Below are 20895 nucleotides of genomic sequence, written 5' to 3'. Positions count from 1 at the left end.
TTTATACAAATCGGCAAAGAATACTTGTGCATGAAACCTTTCCTAAATAAGAGCTTTCACATGTTATAGGTTGAATGTTACAGTGAGAGTTTTGGAAATATTGAAAAAGTATACTTCTATTTAAAAGGTGGTAGGCAAATTTATTAGGTGATAAGAAAATATGAGTATTTCCCTATGATTTCTATGATCAACCTGATTGTGCTGTTGTTGAATACAGAGGAGGTTTTTGCTGTTCTATTCAGCAGGACCCTAATGCTATGGGAAATGGGATGAAATACAGAATGCTATATGGTAGTGAGATCATGCAATGCCAGGGATATTTGTCTGTGTAGTATTTATTCCAGAAATGACTGCTAGTTGTGTGTGTGTGTTTTTTTGTTTGTTTGTGCATTTTTCCCCTTCAATAATGTAGGTTTTTCCCTTCTGTAGTCAGTACCAGTACATGTTTTGTTTTTGCATTTGGGCATTTTTCACTTCTGAGCTGTTTAGAGCACCTGTTAATCAGACATTTATCTGTTACTATGAAACTAAAGAATATCCTAGTTTTGTTAGGTATGATAGATCTGTGCCTGGACCCTTATTATTCGCTGTCAGTAGCAATAACTACAAAAAAGTAGTATCTAGAAGACACTGGAATCTTGATAATTATAAAATGAGTGTTGTTAGTTCCAGGAATGTCTATGTTTCACAGTGAAGTTAGGTTGATTGATATACTTAAAGGTCTGTCCTAGTTGTCAAGGTATGGATGTGTTATTGATGGATAGCCCATTATGTAAATGAGGTTTTAGGTGGTTTATTTACTGACTATAACTGCATAGATTTCTGATGCATAAACCATCTGTTCTGAAGTGCTTTTCTTGAAAGCATTTCTATAGACAGTCTCATCATCTATCTAAATCAACAGATATAAAACATTTAGAAGCAAATTTCTTAATATGCTGTTAATAATGGGGAGCAGCAGCAGACCTGGAGAAAACTCTGTTTTTTTGCCTCTCATGTCAGGTATAGCAATGCCTTCCCCAACAGCCCCTTATAAGAGCAGCAGTGTCAGCTCTCCTGGCAGTCTCCTTGGCTCCAGCTGCTTTTGTTCTGCTGAGGGCATCTGTCCCAGGGAGCAGCCTGGTCTCTGGGGCCGGTGCTGCAGGTGGACTCATGTCCTTTGTGCTCTGGGCTGAGCAGAGTGAGTTGGTAGGGCCCAGGTGTCCTCTGATTGCCAGCTGGCACCCACCAGCTATATAGCACAATAGTTTTGTTTTGTTTTTTTCTTTTCTTCCTAGTTGAAATTTCCAGAAATAATATGAGGGCTTTAAGACAGGCTTGCAGAACAGTGTTTAATACTGTTAGCATGACATAAAAGAATATAGGTTACTTTTTAGGGAATGCGAGAGGGTGAAGGCACTAAAGGCAAGGAATTGGTTGGGTTGCTGCTGGAGAACTGAGTGGAAGGAAACCCTTTATGATTTCACCCGTAACATTGTTCAGAGCTGTTCCAGGGCTTATGAGCAGTTTTTGACTTGAAGACTAGCTAGACTAGCTGCAAAGGAGAGTCAGAGAATAAAGTAACTTAGGTGTTCTGTGGAAAAGCCAGCCATGAGAACTGAGGTGTAAACTGAGAAATGACAGGGTTTCACAATGCAAGGATATTTTCAGAGGAAAATTAGGTGTAGCTTTATCTCCTTTCCATGCTCTCTTGAGTAGCTTATACCTAAGTCTGCAAGTGCCAGGAACACTGGAGCTGGCTTCTGTCATCTTGTTCCTGTTACAGTGCTATGAATCTGTTACAAGGTCATCCAGGATTTGAGCTTTAAGTTGGATGTAGTCATTCAAAAAGTCCGACCGACATAGATTCGTTGGATATAATCTCCTTGGTGTCTTCACATTGACCGGTTCGCTCAGTTGATTTAATGTCTGTGTATTGCATCATAAAGATGCTGTGGTCCAAGTGGAGGTATTGTGGTAAAAGAGTTTAATTGTTTGATATTAATGGTGTAACTTGAGTTTTTCTTTAAAATTTTATGTAAAATTGGTCAGTGGTTTCGATAATACCATGTAGAAAGGTATTAATATCTCTTTATAAATATTTTGAAACATAATCATTGTTGTGGAGCAAGTAGATAAACGTAAAAAGATGCAGTTGGAATAAGAATCTTCAGGAGCAGAGGGCTAGATGCAGAGCTAACTAAGCAATAGGCCTAAATATTTGTAAAGCATGTGTATACGTTTAGGGCAACTTCTAAGCTCACACTGACATAATGATAAGTTAATTGGAATGCTGTTTATTCTGGTAGCCATTCTATTTGTAGTTTACTTGGTTATCAGGTACATGGAGATGACTAGTTCTGTGTCTGCATATGTATTCTCTAATTACACTGCTGCAATCAGACCTCAAACTGAAAATCATGTATCAACTCATTCTAAATACTCTTTAAATACTAACGTAAGTATGCTACCAGCAGCTCTTGACAAGGGTAGCCTGCTCCCATGTCTGTCTTCCCTCCCTATGTTTCCAAGAATTACTTTGGACCATTCAAACTAAGATTTGGATATAGATACAGGAACTAGCAGATAAACCGTTTTCAGTTTGTTACCTCTTTGCTCGCTTGCCATTGTGTAACTACTGACTCCAGAACAGAAGAAAGTATTTCATAAATTAGCGTAACAGAAAAGCAGCACATTAAAATCAGCATGGAGTCTGAATTCCTCCATGGTTTGACGATTTCTAAAGCTATGTAGTAATAATATATCATTCTTTCTTCGTTTCACTGTGGGTGACATCTATTTTTCATTTTTTGGAAAAGAAACCTTAAATGAGAACTAAATGCTGAAGTATTCTTTGTATGCATCTCAGTAAAATTACCAATGTGAGCAAGAAGTTTGCTGTAATAATTACTGTTGGGTTCAGGTATTGATATGCTATACCAGTAGTGGCTCCTCTGCTGCAGAGTTATGTAGATAGACCTGCTCTGGTACAATGAGAGTCTGGCCCTGTTAGACCTTAATCTTGTAACTGCTTCTTGTAACTGCTAGGCTAGGTTTCTGGGTTGCGCACAGGGGGCTAGTGTGGTGTTGGGAACAGTAGCATTTCTTACTTATTTGCAGTCTTCAGTCCCCAAGACCTACAATTTTACACTCATTACCAAGCTATGGGGAAATCTTAAAAACTCTTCTAACGTGGAGATTTGAAACTAGACCTAAAGTTGCCCTTAATTTTGGGAAAGTTGAGAAAGTTCTCAGTATAAAATCTCTCTTTACAAAATTTTGGTTTTCTTCTTTTTTAATTGAGTGAACTGGAACAAACATTAAATCTCAAAGCTGTAGTTGCTAATAATAACTTTTTTTTTTTTTTAAACAAGTTGTTAATACTAATTCTGATCTGAACTTCACATCACATGTCCAATTACTATGCTTTTGAAGAGTCTCTGTGGTTGACCACTTTGTGCTATTAAATTCCCAACAAAGAATGAAATGGACAGAGAAAAATGTTGGTGGCATATTGATTTCAGAATATTTGAGTATTATATTAGGTGGCAGGTAATAATTATCTAAATGGAGAACTTGTGTTTTTCAGACCTTACCAGTACGGAAGATTCCATGCAAAGCCAATGCTGCTTCCGGGTCTTTTTTTGCACGAGACAACACAGCAAATTTCTTATCCTGGTGCAGAGATGTAGGGGTGGATGATACCTGCCTGTTTGAATCGGAAGGTTTGGGTATGTATTTATTTACATAATAGTTGGTAACTATAAAGCACTCTTTTTTTTTTTTTTGCCTTGAGAGAATGGCTCTTTTAATAGACCCTGACTCTGAAACTGACCTCTATCTGTGTAGATTCTGCCCCTTATCTGAAGCATAAACAAATGAAGTACACATAACTTAGAATTCATTTAAGTCAATTTTAAGAGGAGCTTGTATAAGACAAAAATCTTAAAATGATTTCTTGCACGCAAATGATTTTTCATGATACACACTTGCTTTTCTGTTCGTGGACTGTTGTTGCTTAGTTCAGCGAATAGGATAGTCCTGCTCTGTTCTGGGAGAGTAGGATATGAGTGCATTCTCAGTTTTTGTTTCTGATATTTACCTGTTAGTGCAGATTCAGTGTGTTGTTCAGGATGCAAGAAAATATGATTTTGTTCTTCATGTCCTATACTGGATCTTTTTTCACCTAATTCACTTGGGCAGCTCTGGAAAAGAATTATCAGTGCTTCAGGGTGCTCTATCAAAAGAATTGGACCATTTAGAAAACCACTGTTATATCAGTATATATTCTTTATATATTCTTCATGATTTTAACTCCTCTCTTCAAAGGGAAACTTAGGGCTTAGTTACCTCAATGTTTTGTTTCAGACATGTATCATGAAATAGAGAGTCAAATCTGTGCTTATTATCTGAACTCAGATAAAATTATAAAGCAGTTGTGATGATAGACAACTCAATTTCTGTGGAGGATAAATGAACACACTTTACTGTAACAAGAAGCTTTGTCTGGAGTTCTTACCTGTGTTGCAATTGATCTATTCCCCTTCTTTTACAGTCTTGGTCTTCTAGCACAACTACTTCTGAAATATTTTTTTTCATTCGTCCTTTTATCATGTGAGAGTTATTAAATGAAATGAAGTTGCTTGGTAGAGAAGAAATTAGTATCATAAAGTCGACAAACAGTACTAAGATATATATATTGTCTCTATTTTGTTAGATAAATCCTCAAGATGAATTTTTTCTTGCACACAGTAAATCGAGTATAAGATGAACAATAATCATATTTTCAAAGTTTTGAAATGGTGGAGAAGTTGGACATTTCCTAGAACAAAGAAAATTGCAAACTCCAAAAGAAAGGAAACATAGACCTTCAACGGCTTGAGATTAGCAGAGCCGCCTTTGGTTAAGCCAATACCTAAATGAATATAGACTTTCTTCTGCTATGGTAAACTCAGCAGTTTGACATTGTTCCAATAACAGGTTAACTGTGTAGTTGAAAGTGTGTCTACAGTTTCCTCCTGCCTTGTTAAGAAATGAGTTCTTATTTAGAGGTGAAATCAGCATAGCTGAGATAACATCATTCCCTGTATAAATTAATTCTTACATATACTTTTAGACATATACAGTGCTTTGCTAGCCACAGTATAATATGGAGTGCAAACACAGCTGGAAATTTGGTGTTAAAGATGACTTCTGCTTTCAGAAAACCGAAGTGAACTGTGCTCAAATACATAAGCCAGATATGGCTCTATTAGGTTTGTTTGATTACTGGCTGACTTCACTCACTGATTGAAAATCAGGTTCCGTTCTCTGAGTGTTACTGTGTATGCAAAGTATATGTTGAAAAGACTTATAGTGCTGTAAACAGGTTTAGAACTTGATAATAAGATCTTGACCTATTTTTCTAAAATTGACAGGGTAATGGTGACCGTGCTGTTTCCAAACAAGATAAAAATAGAAGCTACTATTGTCCCTCAGCTTGAGGTGGAACTAGGAAAAGTTTTGATTTTGTTTGAGGTCTTTCAGTACTACTACATTAGAAATAATGATGATTCATAACAGTTACAAGTTGAAAGGATTTATGTTTCTCTGTCACCCAAATCACATTTTCTCTTGCACAGAAAATAAAAATTCAGCACAGGTAAGTAGCATAAAAGGTTCTATTCAAAGCAGTGAGGAATGTGTGAGATTGATGTGTAAGTGTTCGCATTGCCTCATGAAAGTTTGTTATGTTCCTGAAAATAAATAACCCTGGTGAAATGGTGTTTACAAAGGTAACTAATTTTTGTTTTCTCCCTTCCTTCCATGGCTAATAAACTGTACTGAAACATAAAAGCTTGTGTAATAAAGCAAATATTTTCTGCCTATATTGAGGAACCTTATTGTTTTAATGTTCTTGCTTGCCTTGATTTTTATTCTCCTTTTTTACTCTGTTCGGCCTGCCTTATGGTATGCAAATGCTTCTAGATGCACATAATGTTTTTTTCTTTATGTATCACAGAAAATATTCCCGAGATCTTTGAAATCATGCAAGACTAACCACACACGCATGCATCCAACACTGCCATGTTTTTGGCGCTTAGATGAAGGTTATACAAAGGTGTTCCTTCATATGGAGTTAGAACAGTGGGAAACAGGCGGTATAGCAAATAGGTGCGGCCCATACCTCTAAAGCTTGCAGGCAAGAGATGTTGATGGGAATCTTGAGTGTTCCTAGAGTCTAGGCTCTGCAATGTTTTAAAATTCTAGGGTGGATCCAGACAAGCAGGTGAGTAAACCTACCCGTGTCAGTTTGTGTCTTTGTCCATTATTTGTGGACAGGTGCACAGATTTCCCTTCTGCCTGGGCACTACCAGCACTGACTTTGGAAGCCAGTAGAAAATGGTGTCTTATTCAGATAAGAATAAATTGGTGGTAGTTTGGATTTTGTAGGTATACTCTGATATACATGGATACACGGATATCTCTGGTATAGTGGTGATTTACTTAATTACATTTTTCTGTGTTTGCATTGAAGTTAGGATTTTGGTATTCAAAATCTTTGTGATAGGATTCTAATAATAAGTGGTGATAAATAGATCAATTCTGATAAATACCCTGTCAGGAAAATAATTAACTCCCAAAAATGAGGCCTTAAACGTATCCTGCTTTTATAATGGTTTGTTTTTACAAAGTTCATACTAAGTTAGTAGTCAGTAATATGATAGGTAAAAACAAACATCAAATTCGAAATGTCGCTTTTCTGTAATTACTTATAATGCTACCAGAGCTGAATGGTAGCAATCTATACATGTTTTGCCCTTTGCACTTAATGGAGGGACATAGCAGAAAAGTACCAGAGTTGATGGCTCTGACAAGAAAACATGGATGGTGTGCCTGCTTCTATGAGCCACTCAAAGAATTATCATCTTTAACAAATGTAGCAACACTGTATGTAGGGATATTCTTAAATGCTGCAAGATAGAGGGAAATTTTGCATGCTCCCTGCATTCGTTGATTAATTAAAACTGTTTTTAACAATTATTATTTTGTTGTTGTTGTTGTTAGTGTATTTAAAGAAGGAATTAGCTTTATTGGTAGGGCAAATGATTATCTGAAGTCAAACTTTGCATCTCACAATTTGATCAGATGATGATCGTCTTCGAATGGGGTTCTCAGTTATATCACAGGTCAAAATTTATCGTTTATCTAGAACTTGGAACACGATGCACTCTTTGCAGTCTAAGAAATGTGATACTGTCTGTAACTCCTCTGTTTCCATGTGTCATGTATATTTTGTAAGTTCCCCTTTGTAGGTTTTTAGGGCAGCAGATCCACACAGCTATGATATTTCAGTTTATGGAAACATTCTTGATGGAGATTCTTGTAATTATGGTGCTCAAGCCTGAAGAGTGTAATACTCGAAGAAAAACTCTTGGCCAAATAGTAAGAATGGTAAGATTTTCTACGATTGCTTCAGTTAACTGAACTTAAAGATGAAGTTATGAACTCATCGTTGGTAATGTAGTGTTGTTGGATGATTATAGGATTTGGAACCAATGAATATTCTGCGTCTGTTCTGTGATAAAGAGTCTACCCAGCAAGAAAAGGGTTTGCCTCTGAGTGTACCAGCATGCTAATGTGTGTTGTTCATTTTGGGAATTGTTGGATATTGTTGTATTGATGTTTTGTGCTTGTATATTCTGTTACTGTGTGTGTGTGTGTACACACTGTATGACATGGACTTGTTTTGATGCAATTTATTGATTAGAGTTTACTTAACAGGTTCCATAAACAAAAGCATATAGTGCTTTAGTGGAAATAATAGACAAACACAAACACCTCTGACCTCTATTCTAATACCGCTTTTCCAATTAAAAACAAAACAAAAAACAAAAACACATAATACTGAAATAACTGCTTAAAAATATTTAATGCGTAGTGGCAAATGGTTTCCTTTTTTTGATTGATTTACTCTAATTTAATCTTTCTATTGAAAAAGGGAAGCATATTTTGACCATTCTTTGAGTGATATATTGCCATCTTACAGTAGCACATGGAATTTTATGTGTAGTTGCATCACAATAAGGCTACGTCCCGTCTTTCACAGCATTTTACTAAACAACTCATTCTATTGTTGAATATGTTCTGTTTTGAGGACTATAGAAGCATCCAGGCAGTGTTATTACCATTGGATTATCATCATAATTCTAGTAAATTGTTACTGTTTAGATGATATGATGATTGATTCTAGATTAGTTCTGTACTATTTATAGATCTATTGTGTGCAACTTTGTTTTGAGACTTCCGTAACTGAAAGAAGGATGGAAGGCTTCAGGCAGACCTCATTGTAGCCTTTCAGTACTTTAAAGGAGGCTTATAAAAAAGATGAAGAGGAAATTTTTACTCGGGCAGGTAATGATAGGACAAGGGGGAATGGTTTTAAACTAAAAGAGGAGAGATTTAGATGAAATGTTAAGAGGAAATTGTTCACTCAGGGTGGTGAGACCCTGGAACAGGTTGCCCAGATAAGCTGTGGATACCCTGTCCCTGGAGGTGTTCAAGGCCAGGCTGTATGAGGCCCTGGGCAACCTGATCTGGTGGGTGGCATCCACGGGTTTGGGACTAGATGATCTTTTAAGTCCCTTCCAATGCAAGCTATTCTATAGTTCCGCTATATAGTTCCATTCGGAGAACCCAAATCCTTGATTAAGTATGTCATAGCGTACTTCTTTTTGATGCACAAGAAAGGATATATTGGGATCAGTTCAACAGATGAGGTGTTGTCTAAGCAACATTAAAACACAAAACAAACTACTGTAGGATCTGAAGGAAAAAAAAGTGTTTAAGGAAGAAGCGGAAGACAACACAAAGAAGGATGAACCTTCTCAAAAATCTTCCCTAGGCTTGTGTGAATTATGATGGTAATTGGAAGGGTATGATGACTAATATTAAACCTCTATCTCTTCATGTCTAGTGAGCTAGGAAATGCTTTAGAAGAATAAATCACATACTTTTTTTTTTGATTCAGCTGTCTGAGATATAAAATATATAGCTATATATATGCACGTATATATTATATATGAAAAAAAAAAAACACCACCACCCTGACTCTGCTAAAAATGTCTTTTAAAATGTTAGGAGCCAAGGCTTTGTTCCTGTATCATGGATGTATATTCTGCAAATTTTAATTAAAAATAAGTAATCATATCTCATGTTTCTTATTCTGAACACTCTTAAAGTGTGCTCAGCAGCCATGTGCTGTCCATGTGTAGGGTGCATGCTGTCATCTCACAGCCCCAGGGGTGACCAGCACTTCAAAGCAGTGGCTGTTCCTTCTCTGCTCTCTGGCTTCGCCTGCTAGAGTCTGGGCACTGGGGAAGGGAGAGGTGGGAGATGTAGAAATGTGGTGAAAAGCAGGTAGGAAGGAAATGAAACATAAGGAAAGAGAAAAAGGAGTGAGTGAATGGAAGAGGAGAGCCTGTAATAGGAGACATGGGCAGCAAAAAAATGGGGGCAGTGTGGAGAAAGAAGATAGAACTAGAGAGTGGCAGGGATAGAGGTTAGTTAGGAGCTGAAAAGAAAGCATTGTTGAGCAAAAAAATGGCTGGCAATAGCTGGAAAAGATGCAGGCAATGACAACAGATAAGGATTTGAAATAAATGAGATGGAAAGCAAAAGGCCTTGTAATTGTCAGGACATCTAAAATAAGGTGGCCTTAATGCACTATTGGTAAATCTTCACACTGCTTTCTTGTCAAGCAAATAACAGGAAGATTCTCTGGCAAGGCAGCTATTTCCCTTCTTCTGCAGGAGATCTATGTAGCATGTGTGGCCTCTACATTTACATGTCCTATTTGCTTACAGTCATCTATGCAGAAGATTCACCTTCCTAATGTTTGATAGGAGAGGACTGGCCAGGGATTCTCCATGAATACCGTTTTCTTCTGTATGTGACAGCTTGAAAAACTATAGGAAATGGCATACAAAAATTGTGTTGATGCAAAGTGAAGTACTTAAGCTATAATAAAGGCTGGCTCTACCACTTTAATTATTTTAACTGTTTGATATATCCATCAACTCTTCATGTGGTCATGGTCTATCTTTTCCCTACAAGAGCTGTGCTCCCTTTGGAATGGACCTTGCTCCGGCCATGTATTGGTAGTGATTGGTTCAGGAAGTGAAGGAAATTGTTACTAGTAGGTCTTCTCACATGCCTCACTTGTTGCAAAAATCTGAAGATGTTGATGTTTGGAGAATAATATAAGATGTTGAAAGCTTTTGGATGTTGCTACTGAATAGCATTTAACAAGTGACTATGGCAGCGGTATGAACCATACCAGACCTTGTAATGGGATCACTGTGATATGTTGGCTTTGCTTTCATAAAAAATGTAGTGCTAGGAAACACGAAAGTACCCTGTAGATCAGGCAGTATGTCTCTTTAAATAACACTTAAATTAGTGCGCATTTTTATTTCTAATGCATGTACATTAATTCTGTGTATCAGATGGAGATAATTATACTTGCCTCACAGGAATGTTAGAGAGATCTCCACAGTTGTTTTTTTCTTCAGTTCTTCACACCATACAGTAGCACTGGTGTGGAAATGAGTCATGCTGTAGACTTCAAATGATGTGCAGTGAATGATGTATGTGGCTATACGTAGAATGCAGATGGTTTCAAACATCATTTTCAGCTTTCAGTGCTTACCATGTCCAACTGCATATAAATTGCTTCAGTTTCAAAAAAACAAAACAAAACAAAAAAAACACATAGTAAATGTATGTTTGCCATGTAAAATATCTGGGATTGAGTAACTGGTCATGCTCAAAAGTAGATGTGGTGCCCATTTCCAAAAAGCAAATACTAATGTAGGTTCAAGTAATTCAGAAAAAGATGGATGCCTTTCCCACAGGATATATAACAGAAAACCATATGCACAGTTGTTGCATTTCAACCTGTGCTTGTAACCAATCACCTCGGAAAGACTTGCCTGTTGTCCACAAATGATATTGGCAATATATATGTCTGTACGAATATATGTTAAGAAAACTGTGTACATGTGAGTATACAGTTGTCCATGAACTGCAGTACAGTTAGTGTAAGAACTTAATATGAATTACAAGGAATCTTACAGATTTTATTGTTAGTGCCATGCTGATTCCAGATAATACAAAAAGTGAATTCCATGCTTTGTAGTCTTTGAAATAGTTTTTGCCACCTCTTCTATCAGATGTCTCAGACTGCTTTAAAAATATCAATGAATTTGCAACTTCCAAATGTAAAACTAAAAAAGCAAGAGAAAGAAATGTTGCTTGTTGAATTCTGTAGATGGAAAAAAAATGTAAAGGTAGATTTTTCCACATAAAGCTGAGGAGGCAGCCTTTAGAAAGTGACTTTAAATATCAAGTTTTCAGTTACTGTGGAATAGCTCAAGACGTGAGTTATACTCAAGATGAGTATACTCAGAAATTGAGACACTTGGAAGTGCTACTTGTTCTAAAAGGCAGTCGTCTTGTTTGCTTTGTCAAAGTTACTGAACATCACGACCAAGACAGGTATAGAAATGCAGTCTTTCATATCTGTGGCATTCGCTCTAACTCCTGAACATTCACTAGTGAGGTGGTAGCCCATTATACAGCTGAGCTTTTGGAAAATACCAAAAATTTTGTTTTGAGAATCTTAAATTATTTCCAGTGTGTATTGCAGTATACAAAGAAACACTTGTTTGTATCTCAAGTACTCAAATACATATGCTGGTATAGTCCTCAGGAATGCTAACATTGCCTTGTGAGAAGCACTGTGTCACCCTGTTCTTATCGCGTGACCAGATGTTTGTTTTTATGCTTGGTTATTGCCTGCACAGCTTTTCATACTCTAACAATGATTTCACTGTTTCACATTGCTCGGTGTGAAATGCATGAAATGTGTCTAGACTATTTTGAGTTAGATTTGCTAAAGAACTTTGGGTTTTGTTTGGGTAGAAGAGCTTTAAGCATTGACGTAAAAATATTATACTTATTCAAGTCTTTGTTGAGTAATATCTATGAATCCTTTTGGAAGTAATATTACTTGAGGCTCTCTTTTCCCTCTCCCTTCCAAAAGTTATTCAGATGTGTATATGTGTGAATTGCAATTCAGAAACTCCCTTTGACTATTCCAAAAATGGTTTATTCCACTCGTAGTCTCAGAGATGTCTTAGTTCTTTAAAATCAAATTTTATTTTGGAGTAGTCCTAACTGCTTTTAGAATGAAAGCAGCAGAATATCTTTTGAGAGCCATGAATATAACACTTGAAAAATATTGATTGCTAGTGAAGGTTAAATATTTCATAAAATTACTGTGTTGTGGCAAGGAAGAATATTGAGAATAGCTGGATGTCCAAGTCTGCGTCTTTTATATTCTTAATAACAGATGTCTGAAGGATAAAAATACTTTTCCTAGTATATTGCCATTTTAGTTTTCATGCTCTGCAGTTTTACTTCTGGAAATATATTTGGATGAGATTAGAGGGGAAGAATGCATACATCTTGAATTGCTACATATACGCTAGTAAAAGACTTAAGGACGAGCATTCAACTCACGTAATTTACCACAGATTTATTCAAGTCAGTGGAGCGAGAAGTTGAAGTCGCAGAAATTGAGATTGGCCCCAGTAGGCATTAGTTATTTAGAGGTGCTTAACTCTGGATTCCAAGTCCGGGTCTCATGCATACATTATAGGACAAAGCAACGACTTTGAGTTTTAACTAGACATTGAAATATGTTTTTCAGGTGTATATGTGTGTGTGTACATATATATATATATATATTATTTTTTTCCTCATGCATTTCAATTAGGTGAGTCATTAGACAACCAAAACATTTATACCACAGATGTCTCAGCTTGAACTCAGTGAAAACACATAAACTTTGTTGCCCTTTTTTTTTCTGATTGGTACAAATATTCACACAATTATTTTTTTGGTGTCAGTTCAATCAGAAGTATAAGGTACATATCTTTCAGTTAGCATGGGAATTTCTAAAAGCTCAAGTTTATCCAAAATGTGAGGGTTATGCTGCAAGAGGTACTACTGGAGAAATGATGACAGTGTACTCATAATTCTCATGGTTCATCTGTTTTTTTTTGTTGTTTGTTTGTTTGTTTGTTTTTCTTCTCTTTTCTTGTATTTCTTTGAGGATTTTGTGGGAGTTGATTCTCCAAGGAGTCATGGGCTTTCCTTATATCCTGATTTTGTTTTTTGTTTATATATTTTACTGGACTTTCAGCAAAACAACCTGAGGTTTGAAAAAAAAAAAAAAAGAATCTTCTCAGATAATGGTGATATTTCTGAATGAGAAGTACATAGATTTATAGTGTGTTACAGCTTCTTCTGAAGCTTAAAAACTGCAGGTCATGAGGAATTCAGGCATAAAAACTTGCATATTTGCATGTGTGTGTGTATATATATATTACAGGAAGCAAGTTTTTGGTTTGGTTTTCTTATGATGAGCTTAATTTCTAAATTACTCACATTTTTATTTCCTTTGAGAAGAAATGTATGAGAAATTCAGGACCAAACTTCCAGTGAGGTATATTAATGAAGTCTTGTAGTTTTTCTGATTTAAGTTGGCTAAGAAAACAGTGATGTAAAGGATATGAATTCTTTTAGTTTATAGGGTTAAAGAAAACAACAAACAAACAAACTTCATTTAAATGTTGCTCATTTATTTTTGATCTTCTTCTAATCTTAGTGTTCTGCCAGAGCTCTTTATTATTTTTAGGATTTTACAAACTGATTGTAGGTTACCAAATAATTTTCCAATGATTTAGAACTTTATGTTCAAAAGAATTAAATGATAACTAAATGGGAACTTCCTAAATCATCTGCACTCTGACAGTCCTCGATCCCATCCTTTTTGTTCCAGTAAGTAAAATTCCAGTTAGCTAAAGAAAAAAGCAAGTTCTGTCTGCGTTGAGAGTTATAGATGTTGATGATTCAGTTCTGTTCATCACAAAGATTTCTAAAATAGCTTTTATTTATATGTTTTCCATCTTCATTTTTCTTTTCCAGTTCTCCACAAGCAGCCAAGAGAAGTGTGCCTTTGTTTGCTGGAACTTGGAAGGATTGCAGCAAGGTAGGTGGAAATATTTAAAGAATGAAGAAATATTTACATTCTTGACAGCACTGACTATTGAGAGACTTACTAAATCAGCACATCCCAAGCTAACTTTTATGCTCATTAGGTTCAAGGAGAACCTGATGTCACTCAGGAATATCTTTTAGGCAGTTATAAACACATACAATAAAATATCTATACCTTCACCTCAGTGAGCATATTTCTTGGCTGTCCTTATATTAGGAGGGGAAACGGTTGAGAATTATTTCTAAATAAAACTTTGATCTGTTTCTTTTTCTAATAGTCATGTCTGTCTATAAACAATTGAGATTTCATTAGCTTTGCTGATAATAAATCAGTATTCAAATATCTTAAATCTGATCTAAACGACACTGACTCTTACCTCATTTATTTAAATAAACTTAGCTCTGATTCTCACCAACAGAGTCAAGACAAGAATTGAATTAACAGTCTGCGTTCCATCTCTGTCAGATGCTCCTAGTCAGGCGGGACCCTCAGTACCCTTTAGCATTATTTTTGCCTGCAAGACACCAGTGACTTTTTCTAGACAATCAAGATGATGGTAATTAGAATGCAATTTTTCTGTTTTTGCAGATGCAGAAATAACCAGAGCAGTGCATAACATTTTCAGCAAAATATCTGAACAGCAGTAGTGCTGCCCAGTCATACATGTAACGGCAATTATACAAAGCCCTGTCTATTGCAGTGGATTGCCTTATTTAAATAGTTTCATTAATTTCAGTAAAATGCCTTTTTTTGTGTGTGTTTACAATCAGTATGAAGGAGGCCTCCACTTATTCCTAGTAAAAGAACTAGTATTTTCATGGCCAAATTTTATTAGGCATTCGTATTTTATGAATGCAACTCACTTGGGAAGCTGCTTAACTCAACTTGTCTCTTGGTGAAGTTTCAAAAAAGCCTTTGTTGCCAGTGGAAGTTGGAATAGCAGTGGTGGTAAGAAAACAACCTGACTTCTACATGGCAGGAATTATTATACATCATTATTATGTTTTACAGATTATATTTATGTTACTGTATTCACTTTTTATTTACAGCTTAGAGGTCAAATAACATATGTCTCTATACTTGTTTCTGCTCCAATGTCTCTTCCTTGAAAGCAAGTAAAAATATTTATAATCTCTTAAGTTTATGAAGGGCACAAAAACTCTTCAAGGGGAATATAATTGATAGTTGATAGGTTGATATAATGGAGAAGTACTTATTTGACGGCAATTTTGATTGATCTGTGGTAAACTAAAACTATTATCAAAAAAGAAAATGGACAGTTCCCTCCACTAAGCATAGGAAAGAAAACGTTGTGCTGCTTTAAATGGGAATGAGGCCAGTTGTATGCTTGCTTTGTAAAGCAAACTAGGTTTTTTAACAGCCTTTTGGGGTCTCCTTTCCTGAAGAGTTATCACAGAGATTTTTGAAAAGGTGCCTCTGTGTGCTTCTACAGAATGAGAAGAATAAGACACTGAATAACTTTTTACGTTCCTCTTCTTTCTCTGTTCTAAAAGCACAAGATATGTTCAAAGCGGTCTATTCATCACAAGGAGTCAGCTTCGAGCACACTAATGTCCAGCTAGATTACCGTTAGTCTTCAGGGTCTTCTTGGGTTTGATGCACAAGTGAAAGAGAATGGGGATCATTCAAGGTAGAGACAGAACTGAGCGCTGTTTTGCTCAACTTGAAGTCATTCAACAGGTTCTCTGTGGATGAGGGTAGACGGTTGCTAATTTACCTATGCTTTAACAGCATTTTAACAACTTTAACAACACATCTCTCATTGTGTCCTTTTAACCAAATTAGAGAGAGATGAACTAGATGGATGGACTACATGGCAAGTGGAAAACTATAGTGACTGCTTAGCTCAGAGTGTCAGCCCCACTGGTTACTAATGGCATTTATCAGGGATTTATACTGGTGACAAAATTGCTTGAACGTTTTCATTAATGGTCTAGATGGTGTGATGGAAGGCAGCCTCAGCACATTAATAGATGAACAGGATATTGTGGGAACAAGTCCGCACACTGGAGAGCAAAGTTGTCCAGAGGGACCTTGACATGTTGAAAAAATAGAACGACAGAAAAATTCTGGAGTTGGGAAAAAAAAAAAAAGGCAAGTGCAAAAGCATGCACCAAGAGTAGAATGCTTGTGTACAGGTTAGGAACAGACCATCTCAGCAGCAGCAATGCAAGAGACGGCCTGAGAGTCTGCCAAGAAGTGGCCCAGAGTCATCAGGATACCTGTGTGGCAATGAAGATGACAAATGTGTGTTGGGCTGCATTAGTAAGAGCAAAACAAGCAGTTTGAGCGAAGTGCTTGTTAGTTGGAACATGTTCTGTGTGAGGAAAGGCTGATGGACATGGATTTCTTCAGACTGTAGAAGAAGACTTGGTGGATGCAGTTGCTGTCTTGTTCTACCCAATGGGGGTGCGATGGAGGTGTCTAGTAAAGCCAACTCCTTTAGGGCTATGCTCTGAAATGATGAGAGGCAGCAAGAGAAATTATGACTGGAGATGCAGCAAAAGGAATGAAGTTCTTACGTAACTATTAAACTCTGGGGGCTAGACAACCCCCATAGATCTCTTGAAATTACTGTTGAGCAATTTTAAGATTTCTGGTATTGTATTCAATTTTTCCTTGGTAAAAATGGGAAGTGGAGCTCTAAGAAGTCTGTTGGAGATCATGTTACAGTCCAACGCTGCTTCATTTGTCGTTATGAGAAAGCAGGCTAGAAAAGAGCAGAAAAGGAAATTCTCAGCATACCTTCCAGAACAGAATTTGCACCTCTACTGCATGGCAGAGCCCTCTCAGAAAGATGTGTTTTTACCATTTCAGCTTCCCAGCAGGTTGATCCATTCAGTATCAATACAGGTTGATTCCACGTGTGGAAAAAAAGTGCATGTATGTTTGTTTTTTTGTTTGTTTGTTTGTTTTTCAACTCAGCACCAGAGGAATTTAGAACACAACAAGCACGGGGAACTTTAAAAGTCTGTTACAATGATAAAAATTTGGAGATCATGGAAAGCAGCAGAAGTTAAGAAGCAGCATTGCTTAGAAGAGTGGAAGAGTTTTATTTGATGAGTAAGGTTGCATGCAGGTGTAGGCTTAGGGCCCAGAGGGAATTTAATGATTTACAGCCTGTCGGCATCTGCAGACAGACAGGAAGTAAATGGATTGTATATAAGTGCTTGCTTCAATGTTGGCTGACTTTTCATTAGGCAGACTGCACCAGTTATAAGCCAATACAAGCACAGATTTGGTTCTTAGATTTCTTTATATTAATTTACTAGGCTGTAGTGTGATTAAATTAAAATTTATTTAAAAAAAAAAAAAGAGACGGTATATGCATTTATGCCCTTTCTCTGTATGCATTTAACATTATTATGGAGTATTTAGATTAAATGGTAATAATGTGTTTGTTTCCACTCAATATTTCAGTGCCCAGATCTTTACCTAGATAAGTCAGCATAGTTCTGCATCTGGTCTACGGACTTCTCTACAGAAGAAAATATGGTTTCATTTATGCAAGTAGTTTGCTTGCTATGAGAAATCTACATGGCATGATAACTTTATCAAGTTGAAGCCCTACTCCAAAAAAGGAAATATTTTTTTTTCCTTGTTTTTCTTGTTGTTCTTCAGTGTTGGCACAGAAAAAAGCAGAGGGGAATTATGAGTGATTAGGAAAAATAGGATGGGCCTTTGGACTCCTGACATCTGTCCAAGTTCTGTTGCTTGCTGTGAGATACTGACTTAATCATTTGCCATAAAACTTTCAAAAGCAGGAATTGTTTTAAAGAGCTTTGCTCTCCAAGTGCTGTGCTTGAGATGCTCCATGCCAAAGCTGCTTGTATTTGTTTTGGTTGGAGCTGCAAGTATTTTGCCACTGTAAGCAGAGGTCTGAAGATTGGCTGTGAAAAATAGGTTAAAAGAAAAGCACTAGCTGATTCTGAAAAATACTGGCTGCGTGTCCATTTATATGCCTGTAAATTCTGTGCAATACTAGAACCCAGGATAATCTTTAATTCCTTTTCAGCTGGAGTTTTATGAAAAATACTAGCAGAAAATCAAAGATGTCAAGTGATTTGAAGAAGAAAAAAAAAACAAAACAAAACCACAGACCCTTCCCTCCTCCCCCTCCAAGCAACAGCAACAAAAACTGCTAATGTGCTGAACTTGAATCAGTCCTACACAGTAGAGCAATTTTTAAGGCCTACTGTCATTCATAAATTACTCAGTCACCACCATACGTTATCAGACAGAGAAGCTGAAGAATTACACTGGCTGTAAATTTAATTAACTGAAAGATATAGTTTAATTTCATTCTTTGTATTGATTTGGAATGATGGCGTCAATGATTGATATATTTTGTACTTGCTTACTAAAGTACGTAGCAATCTATTGTTGCACAGTAGTGCGATATAGGAAGTATAAATACTCTCCACCATTTTGTTGTAAAACATTAAATACATAAGGACAAGTAATTTGTTTGTGTGTTTCTAAAAGGTTTGGGGTGGAGCCTCCTGGATTAATAAAGTTGGAAAAAGAGATTGAACAAGAAGAAACGCTTTCAGCCCCCCTCCCGTCTCCTTCACCCTCACCAACAAAGTCTCCAGGGAAAAAGAGCACAGGGAAGCTGTTGGATGATGCTGTAAGTTGTGGGGAAAAGCTTCCCATCTGGTCCATTCTTGTATGCACTTACTTGCAAAACACACAGAAGCTTCATTTTTACATCTCACTGTACTTTAGAGATCTGCAGACTGATAGAGTTAATTTATTTTTGACCGCAATTATTTCTGCCAGAAGTTTGGAAAAAATGTAGCATTGTGTAGGAGATAGGCAGTTTAGCCTAGCTTAGTGTTTAAGGCCAAGTTCCCTTCTTATTACTCTGTGTTTTTCTGTTCACTTCTTATTCATCAACTCCCACTTGATGTTTTGTCTGAGAAAGGACTGAGTCAGGACTATGAGATTTGGCCCATACTGACTTGTACAGACAGTTAACAAATGCTTTGAAGTTATCTCAGCCTAATTTTTATTCTGCTGTTCTGCATGTTTCTCACATGGTGGTGGTGGGGGAAGATTTTTTCTTCATTGTTGGAAAGCATCTTGCTTTGAATTTTATTAAACTCTTTGCATTATACTATAGTGTTCATATCTCTGTTGCAGTCCCTAGAGGGGTTCATTTGAAACTACTGGAATCAGATGAAAAGGACACATTTTGAGACCAGGAAGAGGTTAAACTTGAAAAGTACAAATATATTCTATAAAAAGAAGCTGTTACTATAGTAACTGTTATATTACAAGGTAGATGTGCCACCTGGGAGTTAAAAAGCACTTCTTGAAAAATCCATGTGCCACTTTTTTGTTAGAAAGAGCAGATGGAATATAATGTTTGTTCATTTTATTGAAATACTTTGTACTATTTAATGCAAATAATTAAATTAAATTAATTTTTTTTTTTTTTTACTTTCTGTATTTCTTCCACAACTTTGCAAAAGCACTCACATATATTTCAACAGAATTGAGAAAGAACAATTATGTGTAGGAGTGTGGTGACTGCATATCTTGTAGAAACAGAAGAGAGAGTATGAAGGTTGTCTCCAACCACCTCCTTTAATTTAGAAAGCAGTAGGGATAGAAACATAATGGAATTCATCCAGCTAGATTCTTGACCCTCACTGCCCCAGACACTCGCACCATAAAATAGCAGCAGTGCTTGTAGAGTCCAGACACAAAATAAAATAGGATATAATTCTTCCCTCTGCTTCCTTATTTGATTTCCAAATTCCACTCAATAATACTGCTGTATCCTTTGGGATCGTAAGGTAATGGAAGCCTCAACAGGAGGATCAGCAGCGAAGGTCTAATTATCCGCTGTTTTACACTGGTATAAATCTGTTGGCTTTCATTCTTCACAGCTCTAATATGGCTCTATTTTGCTTACACAGCTCAAAACAGCCTTGAACCTGTTAGGTCCAACTATGCTGTATTTTTGCTTGCATAGATTATCCCTGGTAGATGTAGTAATTAAGGCATATTTCACCTTACCCATTTTCAGATGGAAATTTCAAGACCATCTTCAGAGGTGATAACTGTGATAGGATATTATGTCAGGAATCCCTGATTATCGAGCAGCATTCAGAGGGCCATTGTCAAAAGGATGGGGATAGTGTTTAGAGGACGCTACTACATTTCAAGAGATATAGGAATGCACCTTTTCCACCCTCAGAAACCTACCCTGGATTTAAGTCATCGGCTCCTTGCTTCACTGATATTATTCCTATTGCAGCTGACTATCTAAATAATTTGATTCTCTAGAAAATGGAGGCTAACACTCAGCATTTGTTCATAAGAATCACTGGAATAACTGGTCTTAAAATAATGCAGTGATTGTACATTGAAACTGAGGACAAAACATCTAATAGTTAAGAAACACTTTTTGTGTCAAATACACAGAATCCCTTTCCTAAGTGTAATTTTTAAATGCAATATTTTTCACAAAAATATAATGCCCTATTTTTAAAGGCAAACAAACAAACAAACAAAAAAAGTACTTAGTAAAACTATTCTGCAAGGTAATGAAGTTACTGAGATAACAAGACTGAAGAACTTCAGACATTATTAGATGGCCTTCACGTTGGTAATGAGGGCTGGTTTCAAAAGCACTTTTGTTCACCGGTCCAGTATAGAAAGAATAATTTTGGTTAATGTTTAATTTCTTTCCAGTTTGTTTAACATTCTATGACTTTCTCTTAAAAGCATATTTGAAAAACTTTGGTTTGCTTCACAAGTATTTTTTTAAGTTATTC

General features: G+C 36.5%; 1 protein-coding gene and 1 long non-coding RNA gene across 9 annotated transcripts in view; both read left to right on the top strand.

The window, feature by feature from the left end:
• GAS2 (growth arrest specific 2) overlaps positions 1 to 20895 on the top strand; it is a 92854-nt gene that overhangs the window by 31708 nt on the left and 40251 nt on the right. For all 8 annotated transcript variants that reach the window (XM_083838048.1, XM_083838043.1, XM_083838047.1 and 5 more), the window contains 3 exons: positions 3569 to 3710; positions 14014 to 14077; positions 18593 to 18737. In XM_083838048.1, the coding sequence (XP_083694174.1) occupies positions 3569 to 3710; positions 14014 to 14077; positions 18593 to 18737 (351 nt within the window). The remainder of the gene's footprint in view (positions 1 to 3568; positions 3711 to 14013; positions 14078 to 18592; positions 18738 to 20895) is intronic.
• LOC310900301 lies at positions 3724 to 10759 on the top strand. Its single transcript, XR_014584991.1, has 2 exons — positions 3724 to 7413; positions 7506 to 10759. It is a non-coding gene; the product is annotated as an uncharacterized lncRNA (long non-coding RNA).

Source organism: Anser anser, assembly GCF_964211835.1.
Source record: "Anser anser genome assembly, chromosome: 5".
Taxonomy (NCBI): domain Eukaryota; kingdom Metazoa; phylum Chordata; class Aves; order Anseriformes; family Anatidae; genus Anser; species Anser anser.
This window is presented reverse-complemented; position numbering and strand designations above follow the sequence as displayed.